General features: G+C 39.6%; 1 protein-coding gene across 1 annotated transcript in view; it reads right to left on the bottom strand.

Annotated features, from left to right (window-relative positions):
• The window catches only part of NXPH2 (neurexophilin 2), a 106,824-nt gene extending 91,969 nt beyond the window's left edge, over positions 1–14,855 (bottom strand). The window contains exon 1 of the mRNA XM_069473084.1: positions 14,658–14,855. Within this exon, the coding sequence (XP_069329185.1) occupies positions 14,658–14,708 (51 nt within the window). The 5' untranslated portion in view covers positions 14,709–14,855. The remainder of the gene's footprint in view (positions 1–14,657) is intronic.
• Between the last annotated feature and the right edge of the window lie 11,061 nt (positions 14,856–25,916).

The raw sequence follows: 25,916 nt of genomic DNA, 5'->3' as shown, positions 1-25,916 counted from the left end.
TTAATACGCCACCCAGACTTTTTCTCTATAATCTATCATAGGTAGGTTTCTATTGCTCTGAAGCATAACCTATCAGGGGAGTTACCGAGTGATTTCTCTCAATAGTTCATTCATTCATTCGAGCATTTATCTGATGCTCAATATATGGTTGGCTGTCGTGTTACAGAGATTGACATCTACATTCTCTGTGTTCATAGATTTCACTTGAGTTAAGTGGAACACACAAAGAAATGCACCCACAATTACAATGCTATGAGATAAATGCTAGAATGGAGGTACACATAAAGGTTCAGGAGACCAGAGAGAAGCATGAAACAGCCCTTTCGGAGAGAGGTCTGCAAAAGCTGGAAAACCCTATCATGACCTAAGGCATTTCTCTTCCTGATTACCAGCAGTGTAATTAGTGTCTCTACAGCTCTTTCCCTAGGGGCTGGTTTATATCCCACCCACCAGGAGCCAGGGCTCCAAAAGCATTATAAATTCATAAAGCCAAAAGACATCTAAGAGACAATCTGGTCCAGGGGTTCCCAAACCTGGCAAGGCCCCAGTATCACCTGGTGCGTTGGCCCCAGCCCAGAGATACTGATGTAACACGCCTAAAGGTTCTGAAAATGTTCTCTTGCTATAGCTCTTGCAGCTGGCCCATGGACCAGCACTGGGGAATCACTGAATTCAACCACTTCAATTTTCAGAAGGAAAAGTTTAGAGGAAACTCATATCCATAGAATCAAAATGACTTCAGAAAATCAGTGTCATAGGCACATTAGGACAGCAATGGTGAAACTTTTAGCAAAGGAATTTTTAGCCCAAATACTTTCACACAATATTTCCAAGGCTTCTGATATAATCCATATATAATAGGTATGTGGACCATTTGTAAAAAAGAATATAAAGCCAAAACTATATAATAGGTGAGAAAACTTCAAGCAAATTAGGTTTAGTAAAGGCACTTGTTGCAACTAAGCTATAAGTTAGCTTTGCTCTTCCTAGTAGGAAAATTATAAAACAGAACACCAAATTGAGACTCTCATTCTTTAAAATAAGATAACCTGATTTATCACGAAAAAATATTTTTGTCCCTAGCAATACAGTCTAAGGAAAAGCTTAGCCAAGTACCATGCCTACCATAGACACTTAGTTTACTATTGAATGAACACATAAAAATATGAATACGAGAATTACCAATGAATGTTTTTCTATGGCCATTTCCTACATTAATCTATGGAAGCTAAGAAAAGATTAGAAAATAAGGTCTTGGCTTGTTTAGGGATTTGTACAGAGAATGGCAGTAGCGTAATCTAGGTCTATAACTTTCAAGGTAAGGACAAGCCATCCTCCTGCCAATGAAAAGATACAGCCTTTTATGTGGTGGGGAAGTTCGGTAGGAGAGTGTTACTGTGTGCACGTCTGTGCATATGTATAGAGGTAGGTGCAGGAGTGAGCTGGCCTGCCTGAGGTGCCCCTGACACACACACTCTGAAGGTTACAGGAGGCTACGTGGGGGCTCATTCTCCATGTCTACAAAGGGCTTGAGCAGCAGCCCAGCTGCTGTCCACTGTGGTTCTCAGACCTTATCCCAATAAGTAAGGGCATTACGCATAATTATAATTTCATGAAAATATACTTCAAATTTTAACACCACCAGAGATTCTGTCTACTTTTCTATTACCCATGTTTATCTCTGGAGGTTAAGATGCAACTCTCATAGGACACTTTCATGAATATATTTTTTTAAATGAGAATTGCCTTAAAGGAAAAACTTAATTAAAAATGCATTCCAATGTAGAAGACAGTGATTCATACAATTTATGAAAATAGAGTAATTTCATAGTTTACATTTCAGCAAACTTGAAAATCTGCAATTTTTCAATAAAAAGGAAATGCAATTTAGCTTCTAAGAGTTGAACTTGATAGTTCTAAGCTACTTCTAAAAAAATCTCAACAACACTGAATCAAATTTTACACTCAAAACTACTGCTGTCAGTTTTGATATCCAAAATATAATCTAAGCTTGTGATAAACTCTTTGAAGAATATGATCCCACTATCTTTTAATTGTAACAAATTTGCATGTCAAGTGTGATTTAGTACACATTTTTATTAACCGACCAATATTTATGATTGCCATTTTCAGTTTTATTTGCTGTCTTCTACAGAGTAATTTTTCTCTCATTACTGCATTTTAAAATATGGAAATTAGAAGGCTTTACTAAAACTTTCTGAGCCAGCCCTAACAACTGGTAAGATCTGTACCTGAGGCAAAATGAAATGTGTGACAATTTCTAGTAGGGAGGGAGATCTTGTCCAGGCAAAGAATTTCGGGGGATCATTCATCATTTATTTCCCTTAAAAAGGAAAACTTATCCAATAGAGATGTTTGCACTGGGCACAGTGCCTGACAGAGTTGGCACTCAAAAAGATTGGTTGAATTGAACTGAACTGGAGGAAATTTGCCTGAGCTGGAAAAACAAAAGTGTTAAGAAAGAAACCGGGTCTATGCAAAATGCTGACCTCTTCCCAGCACTTCAAGGACAAAGCATTTAATTGGGAGAGGCCAGAGGTCCTTGGTTCAGCCTTTCACAGAGCCACAAATCACCTACAGCAGGCATTCTTAAATGGGGTTCTCTTGCTCCCCAGGGGACACTGGCAATGTCTAGAGTCATTTTGGGTTATTCAAGTGGGAGAAGGTGCTACTTACCATACCTAGTGAGTAGAAGCCAAATGTGCTGTTAAACATCCTAAAATGCACAGGACAGCATCTTACAAGTAATTGTTTGGCCCAAAATGACAACAGTGCTGAGGCTGATAAACCCTGCCCTACAGCCCAACCTGATAGACAGATGGCCTCTGCTTTCCCATTCCAGGAGCTAATTTTAAATCTATTTTCTAATCTAATTAAGCTATAGAAGAAATGAGAGCACACAGTAAATAATTAAATTTACATACTGGATTTTTGTTGATTGTATAATTTTTAATTCTTCTAATATTTGGTAACTTTCAAGATTTTATGTCTATTTCTTAATTTACTAACATTAGACAGCTTATATTAACTTCTTACTATGTAAGATAAAGAACTCAGCATGCCTGCCCACCTTTACCTCTTGTATTCCCTTCACTTCCAAATTCTTATTACAATTTTAGTTCATCAATATTTATTATATTACACTCCCTTCTGAAGCAATATGTAAATCATTTGTGCTGTGTGCATAAATCCATTTCAAACACAGCAAACTATTTATTACAGCGCTTATAAAACTGAGATTGTTTCAGTGGAACATCCCAAAGAGCCACTGTGCAACCTGACCACAGAAGAAAATGGAAGCGAAGCAAGTATTGGAGAGGGACAAAAAACAAACCGAAACAAAAACATTGGCATTTATTTATCATCTGGGCTAATTAATAATCTCCTGAAACCTAGACCCTAGATTTTGTTCTAGACATGACTGGTTCTCTAAGGTTTTCTGGGAGCTTGCCTATCAAAATGAATTTCTTCCCTGCTTAAGTGAGTCAGAGTCCATTTCTGTTGCTTGCATACAAAGAACCTAAGCTGATACAAGGTGGAAAGGAAAATTGGCATTTGTTAAGCTAATTCTGTCAGGCATTTTACATTTTTGTATGTAATCAGCATAACCCTTTGAGATAGCTATACTTACCATTATTTTATGAGGAAAGAAACTGAAATTTAGTAAATTTATTAGCTTACCCAAGATGCCAGAGAGAGCACCAGAATCCAAGGCAGTCTCACACCAAAACCTATGCTTTTTCCTCCACTCTGAAGTATTCATGGAGCATTAAGGATACAGGCCCTGGCTGCAGTTAGGAGTATGTGATAAATATTGGATGAGAGATTTAAGGCTGGGAAAGCCAGGAATAGGAATTTAGACTCACTGTGCTAAGAAAAAGAGAATCGCAACCCAATCTCATTCTTAATAGTGGAGAGGCATAGTAAATCAAAGGAGAATTTAAGAAAGATGATTCTGCCATATGGGGAATGCATTGAGAAGGCTCATGCTGGGATGAGACATACCAGTAGGAGGCTGTGGAAGTGATGGAATGGCTGGAGATGGAGAGAGACAGTTTACAGAGGGATTTGGAAGGAAATCTCATAGGATTCTGTGACTGAATGGATATTATAGGGGATGAGGAATGATGAGCCAAAAATGACTACAAGATTTCCAGTTGCAAGAAGGAAAGCTGAGGGAATGCATGTGCTTGCCTCCCTGCCAAAATCCCAATGAAACGAACCAGGAATGCGAAAACAAGAATGAATGCACAGAGTCTACAAAATCTGAGAATCTCTGGAAGATACAAAGAAGAGTGAATCAGAATGATGGAAAAGCCAAGCGTGCTGAACAGTCTGTAACCAAACGAAGGCAAAGGAGAACAGCGCCTGAGCAGGAACTGAGGTTTATGCCCCTGCCTGTGAACCTCCTTCTCACCACCAGGCTTGCAGCAGGAGCTGTGAGTGAAGCAGGCTCCAGGGCAGCTCCCAGGAGATTGCAATGTCCTCCTCTGAGCACAAAGTGTTGGGGTTCTGGATGCTCACCCCTTGCCCCCAGGCTTCTTTCAGTGTGGATCCCTCAGTAACGTATCTGCCAGGGAAGCCTTCTGTTCCCAGTGCTAGACCTACAGAGAGAAGGAAGGCAGTCCCCTAGCTAACCACTGCTTCAAAAACAATTAACATAATACAAACTTGGGACGAAAAATAGGGTGTAAGTTCACAGGTATGGAGGAGGTTTTTAAAAATTAATGGAATTATACATACAATTTTATGTTCAATAAATTTACAGATACACAACAATGCATAATTTTCTTTAAAATTAATAAAAGTGATTCAATAAGCATTGAAGAAAAAAATCTGAATGGGTAAGAAGCCATAAACGAAATTTATAAAAAGACTTCCTCTCTCAAAGCAAAAAGGCTCAAATTGGTTAGAATGGCTCCCAACAAACTGTCAGGGGAAAAACAATTGTCAAGTATTTTAACTTGTCCCAGGATTGAGAGAAAAAAAATTAGAAGTCTTTCTAATTGTGATCCTAGCATAATCCAGATGCAAAAACCTGGCATATTTCACTGTAGCCATGTTTCACTTATGAATGTAGTCAGTGTTCTTAAATAAAATAATAAAAGGATATATGTAAAATAAATGAAAATAGTAAATAAGTAGTAAATAAAATAATAAACTTTATAGTTAATAAAGTTTATGCTAAAGTTAGAAACAAAAAATGCTTAATTTCAGTTTTATTCAACAATGTTTTGAAGGATCTATCCAGTTTACTAGGATAAATAAATTTTAATGAGATAAAATGTTCAATAAAGAGTCAGATATAAGATTATTTGAAGATGATATGATTGTCTAAACGTAAAATCCAGGAGAATCAAATAAAAATTATTAAAACTGATAATCCAGCTTAAAAATAGAACAGATACAAACATAATATACAAAACTAAATAGCTTTCCTTATAGTCTAGCAAAAAACAATTTTAAAACATTAGGCATAAAAAAGATATCCATAACAACCCCATGATATATAAAATATCCAGGAATAATAAACTAAAGAACAATTGTGCAAGAACAATATTATAAAAAAGCTGTAAAAATTTAAAGGCTATAAAAAAAAGACAATTGAAAAATGGGAAACTATTTAAAAAGGCAATTCACAAAATAAGAAATATAAATAGTTATTAAATATGAAAACAGACTTTACATTCCCCAAAAGTAATACAGTGTACAAGACATTTTAAAAACAATGAAGTGTTTTCCTGTAATAGAGTGGCAAAGTTTTTAAAAAAATATCAATATTTAGTTAGGAATGCAAGCATGTACATACACTGTGAGTAGTACCATATATTTGTGCAATCATTTAGGAAAATATATTTATCAAAATTCAAATTGTACATTCTCAGCATTTTCAATTTTAGGAATTCATTTTAAAGATATACCTACAAATGTATTAAAGAATTCAAAATATTAATTAATTAAGGACTGATTAAATATATTATTGCACATCAATGCCATGAAATACTATGAATCCTTAAAAACACAGTTGCTGTATATCATATCAAAGTGGCCAGAAAAGTGGCTTTTTTATTGCATTAAAAAAGCATGTTATAGAACATTATATTATGCATCATATCATTATGATAAAAGCAGACATATCCATACTATCTGGAAAGATATACATTAAACTATTAATAGTGATTAGCCAAGTGTGAGGTGGCAGAAAATAGGTGAGATTTAAATAGAAACCTTAGGTTGGGTTCCCCGGAAGCAGATACTGAGACGAGTATTAATATCTGAGTGCAAATGATTTATAACAAAAGTGCTTCCAGGGAAGTCTGGCAAGAGAGCGGGGCAGCAGGTGAGAGAGTGGGAGGAAGCCATGGAAGGGTGTGATTGCAGACAGAGTCCCACAAAGGGCAGCTTCAGGTTGTTCCTGCAGGAGCACCCCAGAGTATCTGTTACCCCTCAGAGCTGTCCAGACAGCAGGCAAGGGAGCTGGGCTTTTCCCACTCTGACACCTGTCAGTCATTAGTCAAGAGCTTTGCAGGAGAAGTGAACCACACCTGTGTCTCTGAGTGCATTCTGGCAGGGCACATCTCCAAAAGGGATCTGGGTGGAGAACCAACAACAACATCCACTACTATATGTGATCTTTACAATCAAAAATGTACACTAAGAAAGAGAAAGAGAGCAAGACAATATGCTACTAGTAAAGCAAAATCATATATTAATGCTCTCAAATTTTGTACAAGTCTGGGCACCTACTAGTTAGTCTACCATGCCTGCCAGCTCCTTCTCATATTCCCACTTATCCATTAGAAACATAGGATTAAGTAGCTCTTGAACTCATACTTTCTCTCTTCTTTTTATCTTTTCCATCTGGAGTGATAAAGGTGAGATTCTGAGAAATCAGAGAGAGCTCTCAAAACCTCTACTGATCCTAACTGGAGACACATTCCTCAGCCACCAACTTAGCGTTGAAAACTGCATAAAAGCTGGGACACTTGGCAACTAGACTCTGTGAGGTTAAATTCTAAATAGAATTCCAGATTAAGGAACACACTCCAAGAATCCGTTTGTTCTATTTAACTTGTTTGACTTTATAGCAAACCTTATTTTAAAAATGTCTAAGACGAATGAGTTGAGGTTTCTGTGTCAGTGGTAGCTGAGCAGAACAGGATGTTTCCTAGAAATGTCCCTCCAGCGCATCATTCTGGGTGTCAGTGATGAGTATCTAGAAAGATGGTACTCATGAGCAATCCCACAATCTTCTACAAATGAATGCTGCTATGAATTAAGGGCTGAACTGGGTGGACAATTCAAGTTTTACCATTTGTGTGATCTACAATCTGTCTTTGGTGCTTTTGTTGCTTCACCTGTAAAATGGATGCAATAATTATTGCTCTACTTACTTTTCAGAGCTGATGTGAAGAGGAACCATGACATCACATATGTGAGAAAATTTTGTAAACCATGTAGTGCTTTACACCAAGTCCCTTGTCTTAGCACAGAGACTCCACATATTAAAAAGAGGGAGGTGGTGACTTTGAGATCTGAATCTATGAATGCTGGAAGGCACTCAATTAGGGAAGACGTGTGTGGCTTTAGACATGTTGAGTGTGAGTTGGTAGCAAAACATCCAAGTCATAATAAGCTGTAAATTATAGAAACACGGGCTTGGAGCCTGGGCAATGGGGTAGGAAATGAGACACAAATTTGAGAGTCATCAACCCAGGAGAAATAGGTGAATTTGAGACAACAGAAAACACACCTTTGAAAACTTCTCCCTTTCCATTTCCATTGCTATATTCCTTAACCCAATCCAAATGTCTCCTGTTCAGACTATCGAAATGCAAAACTTTATTAATAAATATTATTATCACTACTATAAAATGTTAAATGGTTCCTTACAGTCCCTATTTGTTTATTGTATACATTATCCACTGAAAAGATCATACAGATTCTCATACTCGTCAACCACTTTCCCTAGTTAAACCTACACGCACAGATGAGAAATAGAATGCTGAAAGACAACATGAGTTAACAGCCATATAAATTATACATGTGGTCTTTCCCTTTGAATAATCTACACCATTTCTTAAATTACTGTTTTGAGTGAATAAATATACATGCTATATAACTTAAGGTAAAATTGATGAGATATAAAGATTGTCACTATATGTGATAATGCTTGAACATCATAATCTTGCATATTCTTTCATGAAGAGATTTACACAAATGTTTTCATGACCTTAGAATCACTTAATTTGACCAAAAAACAGCAACGTCACAAAGTCAAGTTTCATTTGTAGAGACATTTATGGTGTTTACGGTTGGACTGCACCCCAGGATGAGTTAGTCTGTTTCCCTTGGATTTTCTCCTAAGGTTAAGACTATTGGTGATTTTATCCATCTTTGATAGGTTTCACAGGCCAGTTTTTTGTCCGTTTTATCTGGAAATTTTTGTAACATTTACATTGAATTTCTGAAACCTTTGAAGTTAGTTAAAAGTATTTCTAATTTAAATAGGCTGTATTCTATTGGGGCATACAAAAGTCACTTGCTAGTTTTCTGGTTGAAGAATAGTATTAAGCTGCAATGTTGCTTATTTTAATAATTAGAATTTAACTGAGAATCAATTTGTTTTCTATTTAAATTGAAGCAATGGCTAGATGTTGGTAGTTTACAATTTAAAAATGGCAGAGGGGGGGAAAACCCTGAATGCACCATTTTAATTTAAATTTTATTGATTTTGCTGATTATATGTGTTAAATAAGTGCTCATCAATTCCCTGTGCCTAGTTTCACTAAAATTTCCTTTTCCATAAGCAGAGATAACAGTAATCAGTCTCATAGAAATTTACCTCTAAGTATATGTATCATTTGTGATATGGTTAGCAGCATAAAACACATGTAAAATTTATATTTAAAACAATTATGTTTGCATGCAAGATATATTTTAAATTTTTCAGTAACTAAAGATGAAAATCATAAAAAGAAAAAATCCAGAATCACTGTTACAATACATGGGAAAAAGGAAAGAGATGTTAGAAATAATTTTTCATCTAATTTGTCATTAATGACTTCATTTTATAGATGAGGGGTCTGAGGCTGTTAAATGACCTGTCCAAGATACATACACTCACACATACACACACACACACACACACACACTCACACTCACACGCTTGACCAGTTCTATTTTGTTTACTGCTGTTTCCTACGTGCTTGTTATAGCCTCAGTGTAAAGTCGGGGTCAAAACAGATGGTCAGTAAGTATCTGTTGAATGTTCAATTTTTTAGGAATAGAACCCAAGTCTTTTGACACCAAATTCATTGTTCTTTCCAATACATGGATGGGAACATCTAAAATGTCCTTCTCTATTTTCTAGTCTTACTGGGAGAACAGAATGTGATAAATTGTGTAAAAGAAACTTGAAAATGGGTAAGTATATGCAAATAAAAGACAGCATTATGACCATTGCAATTTAAGCTTATAAAATGAACCACCTCTCTTACCATAGATTCATACATTTAAGAGGAGAAAATTGACAAGAATAGCAATTTTAGTATATTTGCTGCCAAAGTAAGCCCAAGAATGGCCATTTTAAAAACAACTATTTGAACTTCTTGAATTATCAGACTAGGAAAAAGAAAAATATTTCCTACAGCATTTGCATTTAAATAATGGAACTTTCATTTTTAATGACAGTTCTACAAAGAAACATAATTCCATATTATATACTGATCTCACAGCATAATGAACCAAATATTTGAGAGATTCTATCTAGATTTTCATAAATTAAAAATAATATGGAAGTTTTCAGTCAGTAATATCTTAGAATTCTTTCTATAATATGAAAATCTATACTGTAAATTGCTTTAAATCCCTTTTTTATTGAGCAGGAAATAAAGAATGAAGTCCTTGTCAACAACACTGGTCATATCACAAGTAATAAAAAATTTAAATAGCTTGTTAGTAAATAAAGACTTATAAAAACACTGACTAGGCCACCTGAATTTGGCACAATGAAAAATACTCATGAGGAAATAATGTTACAAAATCTTATGACAGTTAAAAAAATAGGTTAATTTGGAAAATATTATCTAAAATAATTGAAACATATTATGACTTAAATTATAACCACTGTACAAGTCAAAACTATAGGGTTTTGCCTGTTTAGTTACCAAGTCAATAATATAGAAATTAGTTTGTTAAATCACCATTCTGTATACTACTATAAGGACACCTAGAAAGTAACCCCACATGGGTGAGTGCTCAAAATCATGTGGACAAATTTTTTAAAGCAGCTTTAAAATAATTGACTCCCAAATCAAGATATTAAATGCCAGCTTCTAACCGGCAATAATGCTTATGGCTAAGATAGAAATGAGATTCTTTACAGAAACGCTGACACAGCCTTAACTGTAGGCACTTGAGTGTGCAGCTATAATTCTTTTCTCAAATCTTACCCAGCAAAGCTTCAGGTAAAGGAGTCCACTGAATATGTAAACAGAAAGAGACAGTCCTAGAGCTTTTACAAAATCATGAACCTGTGACACGTTTATATTTGTGTTTGATTGCTACCACTAAATGACTAAATCATTCAAGATGTATTGATTAGCTCTTTCATAGATAAAAGGTGGGCAATGTATTATTAAAAAAAATCAACATTTCTTAATTTATTCGATTTGCAAGAACTACACATTTTAAGCTGACAATGTAAAACTCCAAACGGTTTTTCAAAAAAGCCTCTGCCTTATTTAGCATTCTGACCACTGATCAGAAACAATAAAAAAAAGAAAATTAATAAAAAATATAGCACAAAGATTAAGAAAGCTTTTCTTTTCCATTTGGAAATCTATCAAACAATAAAATAATTTTCCAGGAGAAGTCGGTTTCCTGTGTCATCATTTAAAACTGGACCAGATAACATAATCTTAGAATAGGATAAGTGAACACAACTTTTACTGGAAGGTGGGTGGCTGGAACAGAGGACTTAATTGTCCAATCCTAATTCTCATTTTTAAAAATGTCTAAGATAATGACGCTCATAATGAGGAGTTAATTTTAAAGCTCAGCCAACTTTAAGTCATAACCATGATATAGTGGTATTTTTTCTCCTCCGCATTGTTATCTAGCCAACACAGGACTATTGATCCTACACTGGGAAACACTGCTTTGATGTTTATTGATTAAGCTGTATGAGGGAAATTGTGATTTTTGAATGGAAGACAGTCATGAGTTATCACTTCTTGTAAATACAGGATAGTAAACAAATAAGAACATCACACTAAACAAACATTAAAATTATTAATTTGTTAAGATAAACATAAATACCTCTAATAAGTTGTGTGAGACAATCTTATATAACAAGGATGAACTTAAATTTTTACCATTTTCCATCATAAGTATTCTGATTTTATAGGATTCTAAAAATTTGCTAACTTACATCACTTATAGCTTATATTTTATACTATAAACTCAGCATCGTATCACAGAAAAACAAGTTGAAATGTGTCCCAAACATTTTTTAAATCATCACTAAATGTTATCTTAAACTCTAGCTAATCATCCATTTAAATTAAAATTTCATCTTTTTACAATCTGCATTTTACTTAAAGGCAAAAATCACACTTATTACCAGTTACAAATTATCATGCAAATCTGTAAGAAATTGACATCTGGTGAAGTCTTTACCTTGTATCATGTCGTGAAACAACACTCATTTTGTTGTAATATTCATTTCAAATGCTAATTTTTTCTTCATTAGAATGGCAGAAAAGAAATAATGTACTATTAATATTCTTATAAAGAATATGGTGCTGAATAAGGATTTTTAAAAACTATTTTCAAGATGGATATTTAAATTTTGCAAATGCTTAGTAATCCTATTAATTAGGTACAGGAACCTGTCTGTTAAAAGCACTAGGCACAAGGCAGGAAAACTGGGCAAGGACCAGTAACGTATAAATGTTCTTCATAGGCTACCTGCAATATTTATCAATTCAGCTTATTACTTTCTTAAAAGTTTAAATATCACAAAAATAGTAAAAAAAAAAAAATTCTAGTTATTGTGACAGTATCATATGGTTAGTGACTTATTTGGGCCAAACTTCCTATGATTGCTTTCAGATGAAACAGGCAATTTTCATACAATTAAATTTTCAATATGCCCAAATGAATCCACTACTCATTTAAAATATTTAGCATTTTAAAAAAGCATATTGTTCAGGTTGGCAGTGACGATGGAAAAGTAAAATCCAGTTGCAACACAATAATGCAACTCTGCTCCTCACCCCCAACAAATTTAAAAAAAAATGACTTTTTTTTTTTTGCTTTATATCAGCAGAGGGCAGATCTTTTGAGTACATATAGTTCCTAGGAAAGCAAAAGGCTAGCTTCAAATCTAGAAAACATTTTCTCAATTTGCTGTTAGAATTTAACAAAGAAGTACGATATCAGTTGAAAAAGAGGTAGAACAAAACCATGAGCCATCCAAAGGAGTAAATTATAATCTGTCCTTTTTGATACCTGCTGGGGTGGGGCCTTGTGGTAGGATTGGGGACTGTTTCAATTTAGATCTACCCTGCTCAGCCACTCTGTTTTCCTTTCACATCCTAACCCCCCTTGTGCTACCAGGCTGGCAAGGGCTCTAAGAATGTGGAGAATGTAAACAGCCCTTTATTGTCCAAAAGGATGGCAGCGTAAGGAATGTGAGCTTATCACAGGGCTGCAGCTCCCACCTCACTTACCATGATAAAGTGCTCTAGGAAAAAAACATTACAACCCAAGCACAATCCAAAAATGGATTAGAATTTGACATAAGCTTCCTTAAAAACTAATCAATCAATCCATGTTGTAATGTTAGAATCTAGCTCTTAAGGAGGGTGTATAATCCCTTCGAGATGTATTTCCTATTCCCCATTCCCTAGAGACTATGGTAGTGTGGGGGGAAAAAAATCTAACATTTCCAATATAGCAGCTTATAGGAGAACTTTTACCCAACACATGTCAAATATATTTCCTCATCTGTAAAAGTCTAAAACAGTGTTTATGGAGCAGATACACAGTTCATGATCATTAAACGTAAAATTAATGAACTAAGATTCATGAACATATTCTGAAGCCCCTACCTAAGTACCTGAGTTTCCCAGGCTCTTCACATGCCATATAAATGCCGCTTTGTTTGATCACCTTTGATTAGAATCCAGACCAAAATTTTTTTTTAAGCAATTGATACGAAAGATCAATGTGGTATATATTTTAGATTTATAATGTCTAAGATGTAAAATTTAACATGCAATATTGTAGCCAGTATGTGCTAGCTCATTCAAGGACATTTGAGAAAATCACTGCATTTTCTTCTTGATGCCATTGAAGAATTTCTGAGTTAACGTGGTGGAGGTGAAGCTAATCTCTGCTGTAACGAGAATGGACAACCGGCCCTTCAGCGGCCTCTCTCCTTCACCTTTTAGAGTCTCTTCCACCCTCAAAACTTGCAGAGTGCCTCAGGTTCTACAACGTCATACATATCATAGAGAAACTTTCATAAGTTACTTGATTTTCCCTCTAAATAGAAGAGAGTAGGAAAGGGGGGGGGGAGAGAGAGGAAGAGAGAGAGAGAGACAGAGAGAGACTGTCATTTTTACCTAAGTGCTTGGGCAAAGTCTTAAGTATGAGGACCAAAGAAACCCTGGCATCGGGAGAAAGCCCTCTTAATAGCACCGCATCAAGAAAGGTGCCAAGTGAGCAGGAGAAATCCATCACGGAGACGGACAAGCCAAAGCATTCGCCGTCTATAATTTTACTTTAAAAGTTTCTTCTTGAAGGTCTTACTTTGGATCTCCCTTGAATATAATTCACTAGCAATGCATACGGTTTATAGGTATACGCCGAGAGCAGGAGAGCGTGGCACCTCGCAGGGAGAGCTAAGAGAGTCACAGCGGGCACCCTGAACCACCTTTGACTACCCTCCAAGCTCCTCCGTGCCCCGAGCGGTCCAGATCTCCCGGAAAAGACTGCTCAGAGCTGCCCAGGAGGGGTCTCCTCGTGGAGGTGGGCGTGAAAGTTACATCCTGCGTCTCCAACTGGCAGAAAACCCTATCCCAGTCCCCAGCGCCAGACGGAAAACGAAGAGAAAGCCAAGCTGTCCCTAAAATCGGTCGTTTGCCTAAGTTTTTCCCCAGCAAGGCGCCACTACCTAGCCCTGCGAACGCCGATGCACGATGCTCTGCTTTGGAAGAAGTGTTTGTGGGCATCTGAGCAAAACAGCCACGTGAAAAATAAAAACCACCAAAAAGGTGTTTCAGCCTATCCTCATCATATCCATCTACTCCCATCCTCTCATTGACCGCTTATCAATAAACCTCTTCCTTCTCCTGCACCTTCTTCCCCGCTCCCTTCTGCCCACTTTGCCCAACCCCTCGTCCCAATCCTTGCTGAGCCCTTCGCCGCCTCTAGGTCCCTCTATTCCATTCCTCAATTTTTCCCCTTCAACCTCTAAGGCAACTCCAAACTCCTTCCACTCCGCGCGCCCCTAGCCCCACTTCTCAAGCAGCCCCGGGCTCAGCTCCCAAGTCGGCCGCCGGCGCGGTTTTCCCGCCGAAACGCGTCCCCAGCGCGTGGGGCGGCGCGGCGGGCCGGGCACTCACCAGCTGCAGCAAGCCGGGGACCACCACGAGGGGCAGCGGCCGCAGATGCATGGTGCCGGCTGGCGCGGCTTCTCACGAGCTGCGCGCCCTCGCCTGCCTCTCGCGCATCTCCACTTCGGGGGGCAGGACTGAGGATGCCAGGGACTCGGCGCGGCGCTTCCCTCCTGGAATCCGAGCGCAGGCAGCGCCGCGCCGCTCCGGCCGGTGGGCGGCGGGGAAGGGGGAGGGCGGGCGGACGGGAGGTGCCGCTCCGGGCCCCCGCGCGCCCTTCCTCGGAGGGGGCCGGAAAGGAGTGTGCGGGGCCGCTCGCGCTCGGGCACGCAGTGCGGACTCCGGCCGCGACTTGGGGTGAGAGCTGGGGGCGCCCGCGGGCCAGAGGCGGCGGCTCGGGCGCTTCGGTGCCGGGTTCCCGCGCGAGGCTGCTCTCCGGTTCCGATCCCGCCGGGCGGCTGCCTGGCAGATCTGAGCACGCCTGGCCAGCCGAGCCCCGGAGTCCCGCGAGGCCGGGTGCCTCTTCCTGCCCCCGCCCAGCAGAGGGCCGGTCCGGGCGGCTCGGCGATGCCGGGCGCCCTGCACACTGACTGGCTCTCGCTTAGACTGGGGAGGTTGGGGGTGGAGCGGGGCGGGGGGAGGAAGGGTTCTCCCTGGGAGGATGCAGGGAGTGCGCCCGGAGGGCGCCCAGAGGAGTTTAGAGGGGAAGGCTACGGCAGGGTCCTGGGGCGGGGCGTGGGGGCTGCGAACTGGAAAGGCTGGGGAGGGGAGCTGTGGCTGGAGCCCAGGACGCCCGGGAGAGCGCCCTACTCTGCAGCGGCGCCAAGCTCGCAGAGCCGCGGGCGAGGGGTGCAAAGTGTGCTTGGTACTGCTGGAAGGATTTCTGGGGTTGAGAAGGAATGGGGATCTCGAGGGAACAGCGGCAAGGCTGTGAGAAACGGAACCAGGTGTAGAGGTCCGGCTTACTCCGGTTTGGGGATGGTATAGACAGCTAGGTGTCCTGAAGAGCGACGGAATTGCGCTGCGGGGACCTTCTGCCCGGGTGTTAGAGAAGCGGGATAAAGACAGGAGACCCTTCTGCAGCCTCCCACTCCGGAAATCTTAGAGAAGGGTATTTTCGAGGCCAGGCGAGTCTGCAGACCTGGCACCGTGAGCCTCGACCTCCGTGTTAACTCTCCATTGGAAAGATCCTTGATCCTTCACCTTTAGCTATCTTTGTCCTGAACACTCAAGTGCAAAAGTCAAAGGCAATGGGGCTCGCAGACCCGCATTACCTTTAAGGGGGATGAAAATTTAGGCATCATCCGTCAACCCCTTTATTGAACAGTTGGGAAACCTAAGGTCCAAAGAGGTAAATTCACTTCTCCAAGGATGAGACGCTAGGCGGCTGCTCCAACAGAATAGGCAAAGGCAAGGCTAGTTCCTACATCTATTATAGAAACGCAAAGCTCTTACAGAAGAAAAACATGTGGAGGCAAGGGAGTAGAATTGCAATTGATTTCTAGGCTTTAAAGAATGAAACACAACAAAAAGGGCAGTTTGGATTGCAATTTTAGGACAAAAAAGTTTCCTTTTCCTCTTCTTACCACCCTTACCCCAAAATAGAAATGAACGGGGCGGGGATTGCTAAGTCTTTTAGTGGTCCAGGGCCACATTTGAAGCAGAGCAGCCTTGGTCCTAGGTTTCGAAGGCAGGAGCATTGATCTGAGCAGGGCAAAGTCCTACTGTTCCTCTCACTGGGTGTCAAGATCATGCAGATGAGGAGGGAAGTTATTCCAGAGTGTTCTGGAATCTTAGTGTGAATTTGAGAGTATGTTGTCCCTAAAGCTGCAGGTGGGTTTCTCTCCAATGCAACTCCATTCCATGTAGGGAGACAGAGAGGCAAGCAAGGCCATGTGGCCTCCTAGCCCCTTGCCAAGCCTGACTGTGGGTTCTGTGGTGAAGGATGCACGGGCTCTGTCCCACTTCTGCTTGTCTTCAGACTCTTCCTGTGCCTTGCAATGGACTCAAAAACAAACGAAATCACCATTTGCATATCTAAATCCGTAACTCACCCTCTCTGCCCTTCCCTCTCAGAAAAAAATTTTCTCTCTTTACCAAGGCTTAGAGTTCTACAACTTCTAGAAAATTATTGTGTCCTAGAAGCAAAAATAAAAGGATTTCATAAATTGAAAGGGTCTCTATCGGCTGATCGTCTTGCCCAACTTTGGGTCCCTGGATAGTGTTGCATTTTATTTGCAGACACCGTTTGGAAACAAAAAGAACTTTACTGGGAAGGGTGTAGCAGAAGGAGAGGAATCCCTTTCTGAGGAGGTGCAGCCGGAAGGGGAAGGAAGCAAACTGCTTTGCAAGAGGCAGCATTTCATTTAGACTCAGTGTCTCTGCCCGGGCCTCAGCAGACTGAGGATGGAATCTGAAGGTGAGATCCCTTCTCCATTTAGTGGTTTGCAGTTTTGTTATCACTAACTCTCTAAATGAAGAGGGCATGACTTAACACATGGTCGAAATAAATTGAGTGGTTCAATTACTGAAATACTTTTTCCCCTCAATTTGTTCATCTTTCTTAAGTCATTTCTGTGCTTTTCAGAAACTTATACATAAAGTTTCAAAGTAGCACCAAAACTTGGATATGTGCCCTTGTAACACTAAGTATTCTCACAAAGGAACACCCCAAGGTAAAAGCTAAGGGACACCTGAGAACTAGCATGTCCCAGTGACCAGCCTGTGTAAAAGAAAAGCACCAAGGACCCGACTGGTATCACTTTGTTTATTTATAAAGTGACTACCAATCTTACTGATTTCCCCAAATTTTGCTGCGTAAACTACAGGAAAATGAAAGGAAGGAAGGGAGGAGGGAGGAAGGAAAGAAGGAAGGAAGAGAAAGAGGGAGGGGGTGAAGAGGAGGAAAAAAGGGTGAGAGGCAGGAAAATAAATAGAAGCATTTAATACATTGTCCTCCAAAAGCATGCAGTCTGGAAAACATGCAATACACAAAACACAGTAGACAATACAGGAAAATATATATAAGTGCTGCTTAGTACAGTTGGAGAAAGAAAAGATCGTCATAGGCCAGTATGAGTGCTTCTTGGAAGAGATGAAATATGAGTTGGCTCAGATTCCCAAGAATAGCTAAGACTAGTGTATGTGGCACATGGAGGAATTGCATGAACAAAGGCAGAGCAGAGGCCTTCACAGGGCACCACTGAGAGATGGACAATAAGCAGCAGACCAGACTGGGTGGAATAAACACGTTGGGGAAAAGTGAGAAGAAAGATGAGTCAACAGCCACAGTGTAGAGATCTGGGAGCGCCATTTAGACTTAATGTGCAGGAAATATGGAGTCTTAAACCTTTTTTGGAGTAGACAAGTCATACATCAAGAGGCATAAAGATACAAGCAGTGGTCATATGCAGGATAGTCTTGAGGAGGAGGTGGCATGAGGAGATGGTCATGGGAGTTGGAAAGAAAGGAATGGAGAGAGGTGGGTCCAAGAGCTATTGTAAAGGGACGGTGAACTGAACTTGGGGTTTGAATATTTTAAAACTTTCCTGGCATATTAGAGGAATTGATTTTTAAACATCACCATTTTCTCTCTCTCAGTGTCAGCTGAACAACTAGAGAATCAGATCATTGCTTTCTCATTTTGCAAGGGTGCTTTTCACAGTGTGAGAGGAATGAGAATGGTCTTTTCACAAAGACCTGTAGCAGAATGTGTAACCCTCCAAATTTTACTGCCACACGATTCCATTGTAGTCTTTTAAAAAGGAAACTTGTAGGGATATATTCAATGCTTTCTGAGCAAATTTGTCAACTTGTAGCTCATCCAGACCATTAGCTCTTTCTTGTGCTTCTCCTCTGTACTTAACTTTCTCATCCGTTACTGTTCATTAGCATCATTGCTGAAAGTGGGTAAGAAAATAGTATGCAGTGGATACTATTTCAGAGTCACAGTGGATATTAGATTTCAGAGTCACAGTGGATATTAGATATTATCCAATTGTTTCACTTTACATTTAAGGAAACAGAGGCTCAGAAGGTTATGTGATTTGCTTTCAGATCACTCAGAGAGGCATGGGCAAATCTGTGACTTGATTCAAGGCCCTGAGATCCTAGGTGCACTGCTCTTTCCAGCTTATCACACTGCCTCAGGTGTTTTTCAACTGGCCAGCAGTGATAAAAGTTTTGAGGTAGTGAACACGTGAACCTCTAGCTAATAAGAGATGTGGGAATGATCTGTGGAGGCTAAAAGCCACAGTGTCTACCTTGTTATTAGGAAAAGAGATTTGACTATATTACAATTGAAACATTGATCTGGCGATCATTTTAGAAGAATGAGAAGGAAAGAGAAATGGCATAGCCTACGCAGCAGCCCTCAGAGAAGTGGGACTCGGGATTCCAAAACACGGCAGCACGAACCCTAAGGATAGAGAGAATTCTCAGGGAGCATTCCAGCCTCTTAGACCTCTGCCGTAAGAAGAGCTGGTGGGCTTTTTGGTAACAATTCTTAACTAAAATCCTTTTGAGTGACCACTTTTCTTGAGTAATTGAACATGCTTGAGTTGCTCTTTACTAGAATATGATGCTGTATCATATTGAATCTCAATGCTGATTGGACAATAGAATCATTGGGGACTTTACATATCCCTGAGAGTGGGCTTGAGCATTGATATTTTTTCACCCAGGATATTTGAACACATAGCTGTGCTGGAGCACTACTGCTCTACCAGAAACTTGGGTTTGTTTTCTCCTTCCTTCTGCCCTCCGTCCCTTTCTTCCTGCCTGCCTTTCTTCTTTCCACTACAGAATTGTAGCCCGAGCAGCTGGAACACACTGGGGCTTTACCAGAATATCATTAGGACCTATTTACATTCTTGGTTCTGTAGGACCTTCTCAGGAGAGAGAATTGGACGTTTTCTTTGTAAATATTTGGCATGCCTGGGGGATTTATAAAGTTCCATTGCATACATTTATCATTTGTTCCAGGCTTAAACACATCATTTGTCTGTAGTGAAACTGCTTCTTTCCCCACCTTTAGTGGCTGCAATACTACTGCTTCATTATCTCTTCACTTGGATGCTGGAGGAAGTAACAGGAGTGTGTTGGTGTTTGATGCAACTGTCAGCAGCTCAGGGGAGAGGCTAGAGGGGAAGAGAGGCAGGCAGGATCCCAGCAGACCCTGTGATGAGAGGGCGACTGGGTCAAGAGAACATCATTCAAGACTGACAAGGCAGCAGAGAGCTTCTTCCTGAGTGTTAATATCGCATCTCTACCAAATCAGACTGATTTTTATAAACCTGTCATTATCTTTCCATGTGTATTCCCATGTGTTGTCCATGGATGAGTGATTATTTAACTGAATAATTACCCTTTCTGCTTGTACATCAAATATGATGGCTTTTATTACGAGGCAATCATTTAACCTGCTTCAGATGTTGCTTCACATATGGAGAGAAGGCAAAGGGAACAGAGCCACAGCGGGTTAGACTTGGAACATCTTGCTTAGCCCCTTCGGTTTATAGATGAAGAAACTGAGGCCCAGAGAGGAACAGTGATGTCCCCAAAGTCACACAGCCAAGTCATGGAAAATCAAGATGCGATCTCAGAGTCAGTGGCTCTTTTGACTCTGTGAGGCTTACTCTGTGGGGTAGCTACATGGAGAGCCTACAGCCTGCCTGTACCACCACGATTATGAAAAGGACATCAACAGGAAAACACATTTATAAAACACTGCCTTAGCTAACTGAATGTCAATTTCTCAATCTGAGCATGCAATACTTAGGGTTTTTAGGAGAAGAAAGACAGAGACCTAGGACGGTAAGAAATTGGAGTGAATGCCAGTCACCTCTTCATGCCTGCACCAACTCCCCACCAAATGTTAATTATATTAATAAGGCACTTTTGGTTGCAAGTGTCCAAACACAGCTCAGACAAGTCAAACAACTACAACAGAAGAAAATTTAATAGCTCACATGAATAGGAAGTTCAACGGTTGAAGGTAGTTTTAGGCAATTTGAGGCTAAATTTAAGAATTCTTGAGCAGGATACTGGGTTAGCCATTCTGAGTGTGTAAAGTCCGCGAAAGCAGACTGGGGGCAGCAGCTGCAGAAAGTTTGAAGTTAGACCGTGGAGAGCAGAGAACAAAAACCTATCTCCTAGAAACTAATTTTTAGGTAAGAGCCTGAACCCCTTTACCCCCATCGCATGGTCTTTCCTTGCTCAGGTGCCAAGTTTTCTTTGATGGGCCCCTGAATGACTCTCATCTCCTAACCTCTCACACCTCTGCTTTCTGTAACTGCCTGGGCCCTTAATACTCATCACTGTTTTAAATACCGACCTATACTTGCAGTAGCAGATCAACTGAGATTGCGACATGTGGACAAGGGCTCAATAACAACATGAGCAGCTCTTTTCACTACTTCTTAGCTCTAAAGGAACACGAAGTTGCTCCTTATGCAACAAGGAAGTCATCGCTTGTCAAAATGTAGATGCAGCTGCACATACTAGCAGGTGTAACAACACCAAGACACTATCCACCAGCTTTAGGTAATTATGATCCTCTTTTTGTTTACAGCCTGGTTCTTAGTAATGTAAACGTTGCATTCTGAAATACCTTTACCTGTGCCCTTTAGCAGGATCAGTGAGTACTACGGGTGTGACATTTTGAGTCTCCTTCATTTTTTTTTTTGTGAAATGCAATTGGCATACTCTGTTTCTTGGTCCCTGTGGACCTCAGCATTACCGTTCTTGGGCTGCTTTCAGGTTTTATTTTAGTCTGAGTCAAATGTATGGTTCCTTCCCACCTTCCAACAGTGTTGTGTTCGGAAACAAGTGGGCTAATTTTCCTACCACGATTTAGTCAATAAATAATAAATAATCCCAATTTCTTAGCATTCAGGGGCTTCTACTTTCTTCCTTGGCTGATCTAAAATGAACTTGTGTGACGCTTCCCTGGCAGAGTAATAACCACACCAAGATTTTTTTTCTCTATTTATTGGAATATCTTGAGTGCTCTCTACTGGACAAATGTGGCATTGCCTCATAAAGCGTGAACTACAGGCGAATTGTCATGGCTTTTTAAGGATAATTTTGTGTGGGGGCTGAATGTATGCCTTATGTCTTAGCACATTCAGGACCTGCCATCCCAGACAATGTCACTTCCTGAGATTGCTCATTGCCTTTAAGATCAAGAAATCCCTTCCTTAGGAGTCACACAAGTTATAAGTGAAATGAAATGGGCAAGTGGGTGCCTGCTTGTCCTTCCTTGAAATGGTTGAGTATAAATAGCTTAAATCTAATTTACACTTTGCTGAGTAATGTGAATGGATAAAAATAAATCGTTAATTTCAAATGAGCTTAGCTCTATACAATCAGTCAATAATCCTATGTCTTCATATGTGCATAAAGGAGGAACAGAGAACTTTAAAGAGTTTTTTCTAATTATTTTGTGCTCAATGCTAAGTAAAATGTACATGCCAATATAATAGAATTGGTCAGAATACTTGAAAGCAAACAATAAACAATATTCAGTATGAGTTAGAATTAATTCAATTTTTACTAACCAAATCCTATTCTCTCCCCAGGATCTTTCCAAGTATCCTGAGAAGTACATTATGCTATAATCTGATTTACAGAAAAGAGTATATCAGCAGGGAAGGTAAAACAGTGAGCAACTGGGAGTCAATGCCAAGTGAGAGGAGACACAGTCAAAGAGCAGAAGGATCTTACTTACTGTAGCAAAATAAACAGTTGCCCCATTTAGGACAAATAGCTAAAAGGCAAGAGCCAAAGGCAGGAGATCATTATTGATTATTGGGAAGTAATGAAGAGAAGGGCCTAATGCATTCATGTTAACTTAGGCAAAAATCTAGATTGAGACGCTGTAGTTAACAGGAATTTAATGTGGGCATATAGATTTAACAATAGACAGGGAAATGAAGTGTCCTATCTTATTTTTTAAGTTGTTAAAATGCAAGTTATATCTTTAACTCAATTATTTCAAATTGCTTCTTCAGTTATTTGGAGTTATTTACGCCATTTAGTACCTACTTCAGGTTGTATTGTATTTCAGATTGTAATTTTAAAAATTGAATATCTTGATTCTGGGGCTGTTTGATATATTTAACTTATTCAGTTATCAGTATGTTATTAAACAAGTCTAGATATAAACATTTTGCTTGAAATGAAAGAACAAAAATTAAAAATACATAACTATAATTTTAAACCATTCTGCTTTGGCAATGGAATATTTTCGAAAATCATTTTTATAGATGCAAGTAGGAATCTCACTAATGCTTATTTTTTATTTTCCTAAACTGAGCTTTCAATTTTTTTAACCTCAGGTGCCATACCTATATTATCATGTATAACCAATACAGCAATCTTGTAAGATAGGTATTAGCTGAAATTTCTAATAACAAAGCTAAAAAATAGAAGCATCAAGTATTTTGCCCAAGATCACATGACAGGACCCAGGGTTTGGACCCAGAAACCCTGGAACTGTCACTCCTAGACATTACACGGCATTGTCTCCAACTGCATTGCTGTTTTCTTCTTGTGAGTAACAATCCAGATCTGACCAAACTTCTCTTCATTTTTCCTTTCTTTTATTGGGACTGCACAAATGATGAAAAAGGTAGCATGTAGTATGGTGCTGCAAAAGAAGGTGCATGTGTGGTAGGAAAGTGGGGAGAGAGGGAAAGAGAAAATCTAACATAATGTCTGACACTGAGTGGGAATCCTCCCAAAGCTTGTTAAGTCTTAATTATGTGAATGCTGTTTTCAACCAGAAAAGAGGTATGTTCTATTTCTTCATTTCACTAGTGACCCCTGTGATGGGTTGCTCTGTGTAACTCCATCAAGCTGGGACCCACATTTCCCAGTGTGTTTTTCCACGGATAACTCTAGGTTAGCGTTGACCAGAGAGGAACTTACATGAGATTTGATCCAGAAGGCAGGAGCCCCATAGTAGCCAGTTCTCTGTAAAAAGTCTTCTCAGTTGCCCAGGCTGGAGTTCAGTGGCTATTCGCAGGTGCAATCATAATACACGGCAGTCTTGAACTCCTGGGTTCAGGCCATCCTCCTGCCTCAGCCTCCCAAGTAGCTGGGACTACAGGAGTGCACCCTGGCACCCCGGCTATCCCCTCTTTCATTTACAGCTTAAAATTGGTCATAATGATCACAATTGGTCAACAAGCACTGAGCCCTTCAGTCCCATTAATGTCAATGGGCTGATCATTTGCAGCTAAAATGCCTTCCTCTAGGATAGCTATGCCCCTTTCTGGTATATAATGGAATAAATATTACCACATGAGTATTTCCTGAATTTCCCTTCATCTGCTAAGGAGGATTCTGCATGGACTTGCTGATTTCCCCACCATCCACCTCTTCTTTTTCTCCCTAAGGAAAGTCCTAACTTGTCAGACTTCTTGGATTTCAATGGTTGTGGTTCAAGGATAAAAGGGGAGTGAAGCAGAACCAAATGAAACCTGTGATAGTGAGGGTTAGAGGAGTTTTTCAGAAACTGTTCAAAAGAGAAGTGGAAGTAGTTTTAGTATAAATGCATTGGAAAGAGGTAAGAGATCTTAAAAAATATTGTACAGAATACACAACCCTTTCATAGTATTCAAAAAATTAAGAACCTGAGTTATTTTGAAATTAGTTTTAGATGCATGGATTGGGTTCTTCAAATTGTGGTTCCTCTCTGGGACTGAACCATGTGGACTGTGGTTTTGTAAAGTTTCCACTATATAAATAGGCTTCATGAATATTACATGGTCTCTAAATAGGCAGTAAGAACAATTCATCCAAACCTTTCAAATTCTTCAAGACCCCAACACTTTTCCTGATTCCAAATTAACCTTTTAAGTATTATACAAAGTCCAAAACTCTATTCCAACATTTATAAGTGTTTCTCAAAGTATATTATTTTAGGAAACAAGCTCTAAGGAATTCTGAGCTCAACTAAGTCTGGGAGACATATTGATTCATTCAAGGACTATTTAAATCCCTTAATTTTTTCTTGACACTTTTTGAGGCCTCTTTTTGGACTAGTATAATCCAAAATATGCTCTGAGGGCCCCAAAGAGAACCACATGGTAGCCATGCATTCCTGCACAGAGGAGAGGTTAAGTTGGGCCATGGATAAAGTCAAATATGTCTGGATTATTGTCTCCTCATTGATCATGGGAAAGGAATAATGGGGAGTAAATCATGTTGTACACCAGTGGTCGCCAACATTTTGGCACCAGGGACTGATTTCGTGGAAGACAATTTTTCCACGGTGAGGGGTAGGTGTGGGAGGTGGGGTGGGGGGTTGGAGGGGGTTGGGGCAGAGTTCAGGCAGCGATGTGAGGCAAGGAGGGGGGAGTGACTATAAATACAGATGAAGCTTCCCTGTCTCAACCAATGTTCAACCCTGCTGTGTGGCCTGGTTCCTAAGTTTTATGGATGACAATTTTTCCAATGGGGGTGTTGCCGGGGGTGGGGGGGTGGAGATCAGCTGGTGATGCAGGGCCCAGTTCCTAATAGGCCACAGACCAGTACCGGCAGCAGCTGGGTGGTTGGAGACCACAGCTGTACACAATAAATATATACAATTTTTATTTGTCAAGGTTGTGAGTTGAGTTGGATTTATTTATTTGACCTGGTAAGAGACAGATCAGCCTTTGTTATGTTCTATTTTATCCCTTAATTAGAGAAGGTTAAAATCAATGTAGAATAGGAGTAATTTATTTTATTATTCTTACTTTTTTGTGTATAGTAAAATTCCCTCTTGGTTATGTATCCTATCATGGGTTTTGGCCAATGTGTACAGTCATGTATCATACAGAACAGTTTTAATTTCCTCATAATTTTCTTATGCTGTCTCTTTGCAGTCAGCCCGTCACCACGACCCAAACCCTGGTTACCACTGATTTATTTCTTGTCCAAATAGTTTTCCCTTTTCCAGGATATCAAAAATTATGTAGCCTTTGGGATCTGGTTTCTTTGACTTAGCAAAATTCCTTTAAGTTTCGTCCATTCTATTGCATGAATCAATAAGTACTTCCTGTATTATATTTTACAGATGTTTCAGAGTTGTTTATCCATTCTCTTGTTAAAGGACAGCTAGGTTCTTTCTAGTGTTTGGTAATTATGAATAAAGTGGTGTGAACATACATTTTTCAATTCACTTGGGTAGGTACCTAACAGTGGGACTGCTGAGTCATATGCTAAGGATATCCTTAACTTCAAAAGAAATTAACAAACTATTTTCCAGAGTGTCTGTAC

Source organism: Eulemur rufifrons, chromosome 1, assembly GCF_041146395.1.
Source record: "Eulemur rufifrons isolate Redbay chromosome 1, OSU_ERuf_1, whole genome shotgun sequence".
Taxonomy (NCBI): Eukaryota; Metazoa; Chordata; class Mammalia; order Primates; family Lemuridae; genus Eulemur; species Eulemur rufifrons.
This window is presented reverse-complemented; position numbering and strand designations above follow the sequence as displayed.